At 48.1% G+C, this 16,383-nt stretch overlaps 1 protein-coding gene across 2 annotated transcripts in view; it reads right to left on the bottom strand.

Annotated features, from left to right (window-relative positions):
• Nucleotides 1-16,383, bottom strand: part of ARHGAP26 (Rho GTPase activating protein 26) — a 317,491-nt gene that overhangs the window by 141,320 nt on the left and 159,788 nt on the right. For both annotated transcript variants that reach the window (XM_054038402.1, XM_054038403.1), the window contains exons 12-13: nucleotides 10,511-10,547; nucleotides 1,203-1,268 (exon numbers count right to left, since the gene is read on the bottom strand). In XM_054038402.1, coding sequence (XP_053894377.1) covers nucleotides 1,203-1,268; nucleotides 10,511-10,547 — 103 coding nt within the window. The remainder of the gene's footprint in view (nucleotides 1-1,202; nucleotides 1,269-10,510; nucleotides 10,548-16,383) is intronic.

Below are 16,383 nucleotides of genomic sequence, written 5' to 3'. Positions count from 1 at the left end.
CTGCATACAACACTCTCAACGTGGCTGTTATAGAAAGGGTTGAGATTTGGTTTTGACGTCTGGGTTTTTATGTATTTATTACAAAGTGTTGTCTCCTGATCAGCTCAGGAATCAGAGGTGCCTGTTCTCCGCACTAGTGGACAACAAGAAAGCATGGAAGCACCAGAAACAAATATCATTTGATTGGCAACGTGTGTGGGTGGGTTGAGGAGTCTGATGCTAAGACCTGCTGGTCAGGGACCGTGTCTTTCCATATGTCAGCAGAGTGTGCAGCACAATGTGATTCTGATCCAAAGTGAGGCTTATGGTAGTATAGAAATAAATAATACAGGACCTGACTAACTGGAGCTGAATGTCCCTCCAGTCTTACTGAAGGGAATGAGAGTTGAGGGCATTTTGATCTCTGCAGGTCTAAATGAATGTGTTAGCTTTGTTTCCCACCCCCTCACTTTTTTTTTTTTTTTTGAACCAGGGTTTTAATCACAGCCAGCATGTTATCTGAACAGAGTTTATACCATGGACAGCAGGAAAATCTCAATAATGCAAACTCTTTTTCTTCATTTTGGGCGTTGCAAAACTTCACCAGCCTGCAGCTCTTTAGTAACCACCCCATACTCTATGTCCTTAGGATCGGAGCCTCTACAGCCCTGCAGTATGGCAAATACTCAGTTCCTAACAACACCCAATGTTCTGAATTCTCTCACACGTAGGATGGAGAGCAATGGGCTGGGACTTGGGAGAACTGGGTTCAAATCTGGATCAGCCACAGATTTCCTGTCTGACCGTGGGCAAGTCACTTTCTCTTACCTGTGCCTATCCCACCTGTAAAATGGGGATGACATTTCTCTACCCCACAGGGATATTGAGAATAAAATTCATATTTGTTTATGAACATTAAATTATACCCAAAATTAGATTTCAAATTAAATTCCGCTCCTAATTTTAAAAATCTAGCCCAACATTTCTTTGTTTATCCTTCTGTTCTTGATATTTGCTTAATACCTGCGTTCTCCAGTTAGTCAAGCTCAAGTACATGGCCAGCTAGGGCATCTGTGTGAGCCTCTAATGAGGTATATCAAACATGGGTCTCTGAGGGTTAATAAATCATTTCTGTGCACAAAAAGAGAAGGTAAGCACAGACCATGCTAAAAACAGATGCAAGACCTTCCCTAAAAACAAGGCCATCTGGTGAACTACTATACCTCTTGTTTCGACAGCATTTATGCATTTCCTGATAATGCTGAATCCGATATTATCCAACTGGGCAGCTGAAAGGAAAGAAAAAAAATTGATGAAACACCTAGCAATGGGGATGATTTCACCATGAGCACTCCATTCATCCAGCAGAATCATCTCTGAGAATCCCCCATGCTGTTCCAATCCTGGGCCTATCCACAGCTTTGCCAATGCATTTCACTCTTGACCTCTAATTCTAGTACCAGGTCCCTGCAGCGATGGAGGTTTGTGCATGTTCACTGCATTCATTCAGGGCCAGGATGCTATCTCCTGTATGGGACTTCTGGCTGGGAGGTCTGTCAGTCTCTCTCATTTGCCACAAGCCACATTATTTCAGATGACCAGTCTCTAAACATTCCACAAGTCCCCTACTTCACGTCCTACATCAGTGATTTCCTTCCTAATCTCCAACCAGCTGAAACATGATCGCTGTTGCTGGAGGGGTTGACTTTACCTTGAGGGTTTCCTCCTGTGTCAGACTTCTGTCTGCCTAGATATGTGTGGGGGGGGGGGGACTGAATTTCATGTTTTGCTTGTTTGTTTTTTTTAATTGTATGATAGGTTGATGCATTTTGATCGATGCCCTACAAAATGTGCTAAATAAGCAACTGGGGAAGGAAGAAAGGTGACCAAGGGGAGACCGGAAGGAAATAAATGGAAGAGGTTGGAGGAGAAAAATAGGAGTGGGGATGAAGGGAGAATGGAAGGAGGATGTAAAATGGGAGGTGAAGGTACGTAGCAATGAGTGTTACCCAGTGAAGAGAGACTGGAGGAATGGAGTCCTTCGGCAATGGAAGAAGGAAACAGATGATGGGGGTATGTATATGAATTGCTGGCTGAAACAACGAAGAGTTCGAAACTCTTTAAAGCAATGTTTTCCAAACTGCACCCCATGGCCCACTGTGGTTGGTAGAAGTCACGTGGTGCTGAGAGATTATATTTAGAATAAAAGTAGACTTTGCCCAAAGAGGACAAAACACCTATCACCTTAAAGACACTACATAATACTTCCCTAATACGGTAAGCAAGCGTTGTGAGTTGACCTAGGGAGGAGAATGGTTCAAGCAATCACAAAGAGGCAGAGATGTTTCTACAAGACACAATCTATTGAGATGTGGCCCACACTATAAAAAAAAGTTTGAGAACCCGTGACATAAATCAGCAGGAGAGATCTTGCAGTGTGAATGACTGGTTCTCCTTCACTGTCTAGGAGTGAATACAGCCAACTGTAGTCATGACTGACCCACGCAGGATTCCAACAAAACTAACCCATTCCCCTGAGGAGCCACCTGGCATCCTAGGGGCATTATATTATTCAAGTAAATGCTTTTGAGTCCCAGGCTGTAAAATGCCCAAGTAAAAAGGTTTTTCCCTTGTGGATCGCACACGATACAACAGATTTCCCTCCTTCTTTGCAGATTTGCACAGTGGAAGCAGAGCCCTTTCTTCTATTAGCGTTAATGAAATATTTATTCTGTGCAAATTAGGATGTCCTGAAGGGATCCAACTCTTGAGCCTGAGAATAAGATCTAAAAATTTCATACTAATGGAATATAACACTCAATTAACTCGTGCTGTTGCAGTATTTCAAATTTAATTTAAACAAGTTACTAATACTTGTACCCAAATGCCTGCTGGGATCCTGAGGGAATATTTATCCCTTAGTCAGCTCTCAATCAGTACATTGGGCACACTGCCTGCAGTCAGCTATTTGTCAAGGAAAATTACTTCTTTTATTTGCAAAGATTTGAGAAATATGCAGAAACCACACTGAAAGTGCATTCAAGAGCATGAAGAACTTTATGCACCATCTAGAAGTTCCATTACATAGGAAGCATGATCTAGTGTTTACAGCAATGAGAAGAAGTCAGGAGAAATGGGATTTATTCCCAACTCTACACAGATTTTGGACAAGTCGTTTAATCTCTCTGTGCCTCAGTTTTCCCATCTGTGAAATGGACGATAGAATACTTCCCAACAGTGCCTCACAGAAGCGTTGTGAAAATGAATTCATTAATATTTTTAAGCAATTTATGGTCTTTGGATGCAGGAAGCTAGAGCGCAGAGAAAAGTATTATTTACAAAACAGCTGATTTTATTTCGTCCTACAGAAAAAACATCAAATTTCAAAGACACAAAACAGTACTATTTCTGGGGTCCAATAGAAAAGTTTCAGAGTCCAGGAATCATGGCAGTTCACAACATGAGCAGTGCAATATTTTGCCTTTACCCCTCCCCTGACATTTCCTAATTCAAAAGCACATCGAACACACAACCGGTTCACAACAATGGGACAGTTTGTTGGTTGTCCGTAACCTGCAAGGGGCAGCCCCCTTACTAGTTAATTTTACCCGTCACCCCACGTCATCTGCTCATTTGTTTTTAAAGTTCTGTGTTGATACCATTACTAACATGATGAATGGCAAGAGAGACAAAGACAATACAACTTCTCTAAATTTATTTTTCTGGGAAAACCTGCTGAAATGCTGAGCCAACACACACACATTAAAGAATGCTCACATTACAGGACATGCATAATGGCTATGAAGTTTTATAGGTCTTGCTAACTGCTTCATGCGTCCTTTAACAGCCCAACTATTCCGCAGGAACAGACACAACGGACACTCTGGGGTACTGTGTTTTAGTTTAGGTTTTCAATAGAACAAATCAAAACAGATCAAAGCTATTAGGTCCACTTCAGATGTCTTCTGCCACCCTACTCCACAAACCCTGGGTACTCAATATAGAATAAACCAGATATAGCAGGCCCACTACTACTTTGACAGTCTTTAACATCAGCAAATTATTAAAAAAAAAAAAAAAAAAAAAACAGTTCCAGCAAAACCAGGGTGCCTGACTAGTGATTTTGAGTGCCTTGGATTTCAGGTGCTGAATACTGCAAAAGGGGCCTGATTTTCAGAAGGGTCTCCCAAAATTACTGGTTAAAATTGAGGTCGGAATGTTTTTTTGCCACCAGTATGGCCTACCCTGGATTCTCCCCATCCCCTAAAGGTGCTACCTTTCCCCACTCCCCTGCAGCTTTAGTTAAGTTCCTTCCATGTTTGATACTGGCAATGTGAAGGTTACAAATGGGCATTCTCTCTCCCCCACCCCGACCCGCAATTTATTTCCACGGCTGGAGATTCATCGTGAGCCCACTGCACCACTCAGTACTGACTGAGTTACCACTAAAGGGGTCATAGCAAGACCTTTCAACAGTGTTTGCCAAGACAGAGTGAGGAAGCAGGAGCAATCCTTCCAGATGAAAGTGACAGAGCATAATCCTCTCCAAGCTGTTGAGTCAGTTCTTTAGAGTCCTTGCTGAGCTCTGGATCAGGAAAGGTCAGGGATTTATTTGCAATCTTCGTATCCTTATGCTCTCCAGAAATATCTAATTAAATAAATATCCAGGCAGCCTTATTTATCCTTTAATTTGACTTTTAATGAGCTTGATTTCCACTCTCCCTCACAGAAGCTTCTTTTTATCTCTCTTGTTTACTCACTGACTTAGCTCAGAGATGACAGATCATAGCTGCATCTGGAACTACTAATGCCGTGATCCTTAACACCCACACCATTCTCCCTAGGCAGCTCCGTGATCTGCAGCACGAGGCTTCAGCTAGATTTCCCCCCAAGTCGGCAGTCCATTCCCCCATTTAGATTCTGCTTGCTAACATCTGATGGCTTGGGAGTGGTGGTGGAATGTGTGCGTGTGACTTAGGGCTTGTCTAAACTACCGGTCGACGGGCAGCGATCGATCCAGCGGGGGTTGATTTATCATGTCAAGTATAGACGGGATAAATTGGCCGCCGATTGCTCTAGCCTCGATTCCGGTACTCCACCTCAACGAGAAGCACAAGGGGAATCGATGGGAGAGCATCTCCCGTCGACACACCGCAGTGAGACACCGTGGTGAGTAGATCTAAATATGACGACTTCAGCTGCGTTTTTCATGTAGCTGAAGTTGCATAACTTAGATCGATCCCTCTCCCGTAGCGTAGACCAGCCATCAGTCTGTTGCATTTTGAGCTAGCACAGTGAGCTGCGGACAGGAGTTGGAGGCTAATGGCAACAGAGAGTGTGATCCCTCCCAGCTGCCTTGGATACACATGGTGACCAGCATACCTCAATTCTCTATAATAAGGGGTGTTCCTCATTCCCATCCTATAGTCTCTCACTCATATTGTTATTTATTTCCATTAGAAGTGCAGAATTGCAAAGATGAAGGTAACTGTCATTTACCAATAGAAACCGATCTTCCGCTCTAATTATTCGTTCATTTTGAGCCTCTTATCTTGCGACTGGGCAGTGGCAGGTTGAGAGGTACGGTACGTGGAACCAAATTTCAGGGGATGCAGCTTGCCTCGGTATTTCCCTATGCCTCACTTCAGTGGATGGATGTGGGTCGAGCATACACAGTCACACACATACACACAAAATAGTATTATTGTAGAAGTATTTCAATGCACAACTGACCAGAGTATCAATCCAAGATAGTATTCATGCTATAATCTGGCATAGAGATATTTTAATCAACATTTGACAAGCACCACCATTATTCCAGCTTTTTTGCTAACTAAATACAAGCTACTTATCCTGTCTTATGCAACATCTTGAACTACCCTAGTTGGGCCCGTCTCATCTTGAATTTTTGCCATGTACATTATTTCTATTTAATCCCTTAATTCCATCGTTCGATGCTGACACTGCAACTACCTGAGCATAGGGGAAGGGGGGAAATCACACTCAGGCTGATCTTGCTGAATCTAGACTTACAAATGTCACACCACACCAGCAACACAAGATCAAACAGACTCCTCTGCAGACTACGTTATACAGCTTTGTGTTTTATAGCAGAACAAAACAAAAACTATCTCAAAGAGTTTTACGGAATTAAACACGAACGGAGGGAGAGAAGTCAAGAAATGGAGACCAGGAAAAATGAGGTTTTTGTCTGTGATTTAAAAACTGAAGAATTGATGAGATGCCAAGATGACAGGGAAGAGGAACTGCAGAGCAGAAGGCTCTTGTATTGAACACATTCTCAGAGAAGCTGGATGAAGGACAGAGATCAGGCCAGTGTGGGATAAGTGAAAGGTGGTTTGTAGAGAGCATAAGGTCTATGAAGAGTTTATAAAACTAAGGTGAACAATTTTGAACCAGATCCTGAAGTGAATGGGGAGCCAGTGGAGTTGGAGGAGGAGGATGTATTCATTCATCTTCTTCCATGTACCAAGTCCAAACGGCCTAGAGTATTTGTTTTCAGAGAATAGAGCAGGGCAAAACAGGACAGGTCTTCTGGATTTTGCTAACCAAGAAATTAAAATACACTTAGTGTTAGAAGTTCACTGAAACTCATCCCTCCACCCCCACATCACCCCTCTCAAGTCACTTCCTTTACTCCCTAAGCAGAGCAGGATAAATTACTTTATGGATGCTTAAGTATCAGAGGGGTAGCCGTGTTAGTCTGAATCTGTAAAAAGCAACAGAGGGTCCTGTGGCACCTTTAAGACTAACAGAAATCACAGGCAGTAAGAAGGAACTGAGAGGGCGTAGGGTTGGCAGCGCTTAATATACCAACGCATGAGTGCGGCACTCAAGGGGGTGCCACAGCCGACCCTACGGATACTGCTAAGGCAAAAGTTTCCAACAACACATGCACGTGGGCGCGCACACACCTAGAATGGAATCGACATGAGCAAGCACGCGAAGAAGAAGAATTGCACAGGCCAACTTAATAATATTTTACTTTTACGTACACACCTTTCACCTGAGGCTCTTGGTGCCCTTTACAAACACTAAATCTAGTCTGTGAAGTAGGCAAGCAGTGTTCTCCTCATGTTGCAGATGTGGCATGGCAAAGGAAAAGATACTGAAAGACAGGCACCTTTGCCCAGGCCTTCCCAATTGATTAAATCCTAGATTCTCGGTTGACTAGTGAAGCTGCAGGCAGCAGAGAAACAAGGTGTTTGAGCTCCTCTCGAATGCCTCAACTTAAGCTTTGAAAAGCACCCAGATACCTTGGTGAGAAGGGTCACTAAGGGTATGTCTACACTGCAACTGAAAACCTGGGGCTGACCTACATCAGCTGACTCTGGCTCTCGGGGCTCAGGCTAAGATGCTGTATAACTGTGGTGTAGACATTCAGGCTGGGGCTGGAGCCTGAGCTCTGGGACTCTCTCCCCTTGCAGGGTCCCAGAGCCCAGGCTCCAGCTGGTTCTGCAAAATCTACACTGCAATTAAACAGCCCCTTAGCCTAAGTCAGCTAACACAGGCCAGCCACGGGTGTTTAACTGCAGTGTAGACATATCCTACATGCACTTACTACTGCTGTAACTAGTGACTTTCCCAAAGCTATACAGGAAGTCCATGGCCAGGAATAGAAGCCAAGAGGAAACAAAGAATCAGCTAAGCCACCCTCTTCCCCTTGAGAGTAAAAGTACACTGTCCCTACAATGCCACGAGTCCCTACCAGAGCCAGAATGGAGTTCTGGCTAGGACTTGGCCATACTGCCAACCAAATACGGAGTACCATATTTACTCACACTGTCACTGCACTAATGCATTCTGGGAGACATCTCAAGTACAAATGGTGCTACCGGACCAAGTTTTAATCTCTCTTCCCTTCAGCAGGGTCAGACACTGGTTTGTGTGGCACAGAGCCCAAAGCTGTAACCTACCTGAAGGAATCAGTAAAACCTTGCTTTGTCACTGTGTACCTAAGGAACCAGCTGTTAACATGCCTCCTCTCAACTAATATAGTGCAGCTCCAACTCAGTGAATTTAGAGATTGGCTCAGACAATGCAAGCGGCACTAATTGTAGCAAGGCTAAGATGAAGTCAGCAGCACTGCATAGCCCACCTAGGTATCAAATTACCTGTAATTGCACCATCTTGTATCACTCAGCACCTCTATAAAAAACCAAAACTGACAGGGATGTAAATCTTGCCTTGGAGAGGGGGGAAAAATTGTGGGGAGAGGAGCGGGGGAGTGGGGCTGAAATCATTTTCTATTTGTCAGCACCAGTGGCTGGCAAGGACAGAAAGGGAAGCCATGCTGGCTGCTCAATCAGCTGAATGTCAGACCTATCAGATGAAGGAGCTCGATGTCCAGAAGCAAGGCTGAAATTCCCCATTAGTGTGTATACCCCTTCTCGGATTCAGCAGGGGAAAACATTCTATTTATAAGCCACACACCAGCCGGGATCCCACAGCAACAAAGGCCTATGATCTCATGGGGCTTTCATCTTAGCTACTGGCTGCCTAAAAATGGCAACAGGACTCTCACCCTCCTGCCCACCACACTCCAGCCCTCCCTTAGCTCACGCCCTTAATAAAGCTGCCAGTGATCTGTTCAAAGAGTTAGATACCAGTGGGAGCTAAGGAAACAGACTGTGTGTAAATAAACTTGCCTCTGATAAGTGGCCCAAATGAATGTAAAAGGTTCAGACTGCCCCTCAAGAGGGCCCCCCAGATTTATTGGGGCATTATGTATGGAGAGCCTAAGCTAGGCGTTGCAGAGCCAGTGTAGGCTTTGCAAACTCAGTGTGCCTTAAACAAAGGGAATGATGGGGAATTAGAAAATGCAAGTGACTGTAGAAAGCTTCCCAAGGACATGTGACCTGAACGCTACCACTGCCAAGGTGCAGTGTGTTTTAAAATTGCAATCATTTTGTAACCTGACCATTTACGGGAGGTCACAGGTCCAGGTTAAGGTTCTGACTAATTTTTGTTCTCTTCTCCCTGACAATCGATCTGTGCCTTATTTTGTCCAGCCGTAAAATGGAGATACGAGCACTTTGAGCTCCTCTGAGGCAAGGTGTCATATAAGGACAAAGTATTTCTCCTTCGCACAGCCCTCTGTGAACATGAAGCACCATGTCAGGGCTGGGTGTTCGTCATTTTGCTTTGCACGGAAGCACAATAAAAATACCAAATGTGATAAAAACCACATGCAGCCAATAACCAGGGTTTAATCCATGTCAGGAAGAGGGAGGCCGGGGAGTGGAGAGGAGCAAGAGCTGTGAGCAGCTGCAAGAAAAAAAAAGCACTTACAAACATTCCCTCACTTAGGCCTGGGGGGAGATGGATCTAAGTTACGCAACGTCAGCTATGTGAACAACGAGCTGAAGTCGACATACTTAGATCGACTTACCGTGGTGTCTTCACCGCAGTGAATCGACTGCTGCCACTCCCCCGTCGACTCCGCCTGTGCCTCTCGCTGCGTTGGAGTACAGGAGTCGACAGGAGAGCGCTCAGGGATTGATTTATCGCGTCTAGACTAGACGCGATAAATCGACCCCCGCTGGATCGATCGCTGCCCGCCAATCCGGCGGGTAGTGTAGACATACACTTAGTGTCTAAGTAGTATCACAGTGAGAGGTGCTTCCTGGCAAGTGTGAAGACAGGTTCCTGTCCCAGAGAGCTTACAATTGAAATATTTACGTGTTTAAAAATAAAGAGTTGGCTTCAGTGTGCCCAGTAACTTTAGGTGCATTTAAGAGCTTTGAGTAGCTGCAATTTGGAGGATATCTATTGAAAATGGTCCAATTAAGCGTTTTGAGACATGGGAGGTGAGAGGTGGGACAAGGTGGAACTGCTCCTCCTAGGAGCAATGGGAATACTCTTCTGAGTCCAGGATGCATAGATTGTTTGGGCTAAGGGAGATAACAAGTCTTTAAGATCCATCTTTTGGGCTCTTTTTCAGAGATCTGATTAGGCAGGGTCTTCCCAGTGTATCTGTTGGCACTGGCTTGCTCCATAAGACTTTTACACTACACAGTCTGAGTCCTCTTTTGGTAAAAAGCAGGCTGGTCTATTGGGCTGTCCCACTGGTTGAGTTGGAGAGAAGGAAGGATTGGTGGGGTTTTTTATTATTATTATTATTAATAAATATCAATAATATTAAACAAAATCCTACTTGCTTTTTATAATAATCATTCTCATATATCTAACACTTAATTCCTCAGCGTACTTTACAAACTGATGCAGCTCATCATCGTCATCCCAATTTAATGGATGGGGAAATCCGAGCATCGTGCTCCAGTGCAGATGAGACAAGAATTACAATCTCACTTCCCAGTCCCTTCTGTCTCATTCAAACTGTTCCATGATTACAGTCAAATATAAGCAACAGGCATGGCCACATCGCTAATGACTGCATGCTGTGATGGCGTGCAGGGCAATTCCTATTCGCAGCACCTCCTCCTCACAATGCATCCGTTTTCCCAAGCAACAAGATCTTGCTCTTAAAAAAAAAAAAAAAAATACTTACTGCCTTCACTTTGATTGTCTTTGTTCGAGTTGTAGACCTGGAAAACAGAAGGGAAGTCTTTAACCTTTTAGTTATATAAAGATTCCACATGTAGTTACTAGAACAATTATGCTGCATTATTTACAATACAGAAATGCCTAGAGGCCCCAGCAAAGATCATAGCTCCTTGGTACCGGGTGCTGTACAAAGACATAGTAGGAGACAGTCCCTGCTCATAAGAGTTTACAACCTGAATAGGCAAGACCTTGAATAGGAGAAAGCTAGAATTATCATTTCCAGTTTACAGGGGGAACAAAGGCATAGTGAAATTAGGCAACCTATCCAAGAGGGGGGGGGGGGGCTAGCTCAGTGGTTTGAGCATTGGCCTACTAAACCCAGGGTTGTGAGTTCAATCCTTGAGGGAGCCATGTAGGGATCTGGGGCAAAAATCAGTACTTGGTCCTGCTAGTGAAGGCAGGGGGCTGGACTCAATGACCTTTCAGGGTCCATATATAAGATCACACAAGGTCTGTGTCTGAGCCACACACATAGGTCTCAATCCCAGCCCAGTATTTTAACCACAAGACCTTCCCTTCCTCAACAACTCTGTCTTTTGTAACACAGCACCATTAAGTCCTGGTCACTTTCACATCACCAAAGATGCATCCTGATGGGCACAAAAGGGGTGTTTTCAAATCCTGTTAGCTTAACACAGCTAAAATCCCTGTCAAGAGGCAGTCTAGCATGTTTGAAGTTCTGCTGGTTGCCTCTGTTGTCTGTTAGGAGGGAGCCTACAGCCCAGTCAGCTAACATATCATGATGGAGGGGCAGCTGGGCCAAATTTAGTGAGTGGTGTTGTGACCTGGCACAGGGGGCACCGGTGCCCACTCAGGACCAAACCTGAGCAGCACTGCAGCTCTGTGCACCAGGTCACAACAAGTGAAGTGCCAGGAGAGGCGCCACCATGGCAGGGTGAGTGCAGGGTAGGCCCACTCTCCAACCTTCCCTCTGCCCCACCACCACCCCGAGACCTCCTCTCTGCACCAGGCTGGGATGAGGGTTGTGGTGCTGGGGCAGAGAGGGCTGCTATGGGTGGCCGCTGCCTCCTCCGCAGGGCAAGGAGGAAGAGGTGGCAGAGAAGGACGCGGGCCTGTGATTTTGGACTGCGGGTGGGTTGCAAAAAAGAAAAAAGCAAGCAGTTGGTGGGTTGCCTTACTAAAAAGTTTGGGAGCCACTGCAATAGTACACTTCACTCCTCATCATTCAAACGAGGCAGACGGGCAACCCTGAGTGTGGCAGAGCCCATTAGAACCAAAAAATGTGTGTGCAGTCTTTGACCCAATGCTGCGAGCTGTGGGTAGAGCTTTCCTCTGGGTGGGAACTAAGCTGTGAAGCTCCTTCGCAAGTGAGACAAGAAGCATTAGGAATTGGTTCAATCACATCCCCGAGCAGGTTGTCATTCCAGTTCTTAACAGCTAAGGAAGGAAAGTTTTCAGGGACCTTCCCCCGACTTGACAGAATACTGACAGCAACATGACAGTTGGCACTAGGCCGTGTATCTCAGGGAGGTGGAGAGAATGCAGAGGAACTCCTACCAACCTCATGATGAGAAATTTCCTTTAAAAACTACCCTGGCCTCCCCTGCTACCGACAGATATGATCTCAGCGGGCAGGTGTCAGACGCAGTACAGTTGTCTTTGGGCCGGGAAGCTGCCTGCTTGCTATCAGTGCTCTGATGTGGTTCCTCCACTGCAGTCAGGTTCCTCAGACCAGAGCTCTGAAGAAACCACAAGGCCTGTAAACTAAACTACAGTCTCTCCTTCAAAGTAACAGTAGAGTTTGAAACAAGGCACATGTGTTATTAACCAAAGCAAGAATACCATCTTATTGTTTGGTAGCTCCTCTCCCTTTCTTTTCCCTTAGTTTCCTACCATTTCTTGACAAGTATGTCTTAACTTGGATTGCAAATCCCTTGGAAGTAGTGACAGCGGGTCAAATCATTGCCCCATTGAAGCCAATGGCAAAACAGGCACGGACTTCAGTGGGGCCGGGATTGCACCCTTTGTCTTTTGTCTGTAAATCACCATGTGCATTTATTGCAACTGTACAAGCAATCAAGTTTCATGCCTTTAAAGAACAAAAGAAAGGAGGCTGGGGAGCATGCTTGGTCAAAGTCATCTGACAAGAAAACTGACCTGCACTAAGTATTGCTCTCCCATGTGGCTTCTGGATCTTGGAAGGCTCCCCCTTAGAATAAACACACCTTCAACACATAGCAAATGCCTGATCAATGAGCAAGAGGCTCCCAGGGGCACGTGCAACCAGCTGGTCAGGAGATGGGTCGTTAATCTAGGTTTGATTCGATGAGCTTTGTAACAGAACTGACAAAGCCAGGAAGGCAGCCCAGCCTACCAAGGGTCATACAAGTAAGTGGGTCAGCGCGTAGGTATGCAAAACAGTAAAATTAATAACTATGGAGGATGCAAGTCCTTCAGAGGAAACCAATCTCTATTAAATCATTTTCTTGTCTTCTCTCCCCTCCCCCACTAGAAGGTCAAAGGAAAAAGGCACCCTTTCATTCTTAATAGAGAAGCACATGCTCTTGCTTCCTTGTTGACTTGGGCACCAGCGCTGAGATCTGTGATGAGTTTTAGTAGCGAGAGAATCAGGACAAGGCAAACTGATGTACTGAACCAATGGCTGCAATTAAATACAGATAACCATCTTAAAAAAAAATCATTTGTCTTCATGTCATATTGTGCTTTTGCAATATTTTTATTTACACATAGTTAAACCACTTAAATTGATGAGTCTTTGGGGAACGTCAAAAGAATATCAAGTTATCATTCCTAGAATTCTTCTGCTGGTAACCCATGCCACTGTTATAAGGGCCTTACTGAGAAATCACAGTAGCACTTCTAGGAATTATACTGATATGTAAATTAATGGAACAATTGAGGGACCAGACTGGGGACACTGTGCCTTTTGTGCTAGGATCCAAGCAATTCTGACTATACATTGCCATACAAATATACTTCTCAATCTCTCCCTCTGCAGCACCCCTTATCATAGTATCTAGGCACCACAAACGAATTACAGTACATAATACTTGAAAACTAGAGATTCCTTTGGCATGAGAGAAACTGTTTTAAACATGTACGCTGGGGGGTTACTCGACAGAAAAAACAGCTGCAGTAAGCAGAAGTATTGCCCCCAAGGGAGAACGTGCACAGCAAACAAAGTAAAATACGTGAAGACAAGCAGGAAAATGAACAGAAAAACTAAGACTGATTGTGAAGTGTCTGACTTTCCCCAAAGCTAGGGTTACCATGCGTCCGGTTTTTCCCGGACATGTCCGGCTTTTCGGCAATCAAACCCCCGTCCGGGGGAAACTGCCAAAAAGCCGAACATGTCCAGGAAAATGCCGGCCGGGCACTTCCCCTCCCGCGGCGGCTCTGCTCCTCCCCTGACTCTTCGGCTCTGTTTAAGAGCCGAGTTGCCCGAGCGCTATGGGCTTCAGGCAGCCCCCTTGCCTCCAGACCCCAGCCGCCGGCCGGGCAGTTCCCCTCCCGGGCTCCGGCGGTGCAGGGTCCGGAGGCATGGGGGCTGCCCGAAGCCGGTAGCGCTCGGGCAGCTCGGCTCTTAAACAGAGCCGAAGAGTCAGAGGAGGAGCAGAGCTTCCGGCCGCGGCGGCTCTGCTCCTCCCCTGACTCTTTGGCTCTGTTTAAGAGCCGAGCGCTACGGGCTTTGGGCAGCCCCCATGCCTCCGGACCCTGTGCCGCCGGAGCCCGGGAGGGGAAGTGCCCGGCTGGGGGTGCAGGGTCCGGAGGCATAGGGGCTGCCCGAAGCCCAAGCGCTACCGGCTTCACGGTTTGCCGGGCAGCCTCCAGACCCTGAGCCCCCAGCTGGGCGCTTCCCCTCCCGGGCTCCAGCTGCGCTGGGGAAGCGCCGTCCGGGGGCGCAGGGTCTGGAGGCTGCCCGGCAAACCGTGAAGCCGGAAACGCTCGGGCAGCCCTTTTCGCGTGGCTGGGAGTGGGAGGGAGGAGGGGGCGGAGTTAGGGCAGGGTTGGGGCAGGGAAGGGGTAGAGTTGGGGCGGGGCTGGGGGTGGGAAATGGGTGGGGCCAGGGCCCTGTGGAGGGTCCTCTTTTTTTATTTGTTAAATATGGTAACCCTACCCAAAGCACCCCTCCCTCTATCTCTAAAGAATCCACTCTCTCAAGCATCTGTAGGGGGAGGACTAAGCAGAGCTGGAGGTTAAACCCTTGTTCACTGGGGGTCAAGCAGCGGTCTACACCTTGCCTTTGAATCCCATTCACAGTAGAAATATACTCCATTTTAGTGCACAACATCCACCCAGCTACGTCATGTGACACTGTTCTTTAGGTGCCTTTTTTAAGCTAGAGATAAGTTCCCTTTCATCAAACTGACTGACTCATCCACAGTTCTAGTTTTCACACATATCCGTGGCTGTCCAAATACACATCTCACTGGATCCCACCTAATTCAAGCTACAGAGGGAGTTTTGTTTGCCCGCATATATATATATATATTTTCAAGTTTAGTCTTACAAGACAAGAGTGATTGGGATTGAAACTAGTTCTGCAAAGAAAAGGGAAGGGAAAAGAAGGGAAGCAGATTTCAGAGACACATTGGGTACGTCTACACTCCAGCTGGGAGCGTGCCTCCCAGTCTCGAGCGAGCTCGGCTTGAGCTAGGCAGACAGTGCAGCACTAGCAGGGGCTCAGGCTAACTCGGACCTAGCGCATAGGGTGAGTCAGAGCTTGGGTGGCTAAGCCTGACCCACTGCTGGTGCCACAACATCCTCACTGCTATATTTAGCTAGGGTTAACATACGTCCGGATTTTCCCAGACATGTTCGGCTTTTGGGGGCTCAAATCCCCGTCCGGGGGGAAATCCCCAAAAGCCGGGCATGTCCGGGAAAATCGGGAGGGAGGGAGAGCTCGGTGGTGCTCGGCCAGGGCCTCTTTGGCTGGGGTCGGCGGTGCGGGGCTGGGGCCGGTGCGAGGCCGGGCCGGGGTCGCGGGGCCGGGGGCATGGTGCTGGGCCGGGCCGGGCGCGCGGTGCCGGGACGGGGTCCAGGAGCCGGGCGCGCGGTGCCGGGCCGGGAACCAGGGGCGCAGTGCCGGGCCGGGGGCCAGGCCGGACCAGGAGCCGGGGTCACAGGGCCGGGGTCCGGGCCGGGAGCCGGGGGGCCGGGCTGGGGTCGCGGGGCCAGGGGGCCGGTCCGGGGTCGCGGGGCCGGGGTTGCGGGGCCAGGAGCCGGGGGGGCCGGGGTTGCGGGGCCGCGAGTCCGGGGGGCCGGGGTCGCGGGGCCGCGAGTCCGGGGGGCCGGGGTCGCGGGGCCGCGAGTCCGGGGGGCCGGGGTCGCGGGGCCGCGAGTCCGGGGTCGCGGGGTCAGGGGGCCGGGAGCCGGTCCGGGGTCGCGGGGCTGGGCCCGCAGGGCCAGGAGCCGGTCTTGGGTCGCGGGGCCGGGAGCCGGTCCGGGGTCGCGGGGCCAGGGTCGCCGGGCCGGGAGCCGGGGTCGCCGGGCCGGGAGCCGGGGGGTGCGCTGGGCCGCCGGGGGCCGGCAGTGCTGGGCGGACCGGGGGTGGTCGGCCAGGGGCCGGGGCCGGCACCCCAGGGCCCGAGCCGACCCAGGCTGGAGCCGCCGGGGGGCCAGCCTGGGCCGCGCCTCCTCCCCCCACACTCCCCCTTACCTGCTTCAGGCTTCCCGCGAATCAAATGTTCATGGGAAGCAGGGGAGGGGGCGGAGACGGGGAGGGGGCGGGGCGTGGGCGGGGCCGTGGGCGGGGCCCCATGGAGTGTCCTCCTTTTGCAGGCACAAAATATGGTAACCCTAATTTAGCACACTGGCTCAAGCTGAACTAGCATG

This window comes from Malaclemys terrapin, chromosome 8 (assembly GCF_027887155.1).
Source record: "Malaclemys terrapin pileata isolate rMalTer1 chromosome 8, rMalTer1.hap1, whole genome shotgun sequence".
Lineage (NCBI taxonomy): Eukaryota > Metazoa > Chordata > Testudines > Emydidae > Malaclemys > Malaclemys terrapin.
Note: the sequence above shows the minus strand (reverse complement) of the source record. Positions and strands in the feature narration are given on the sequence as shown.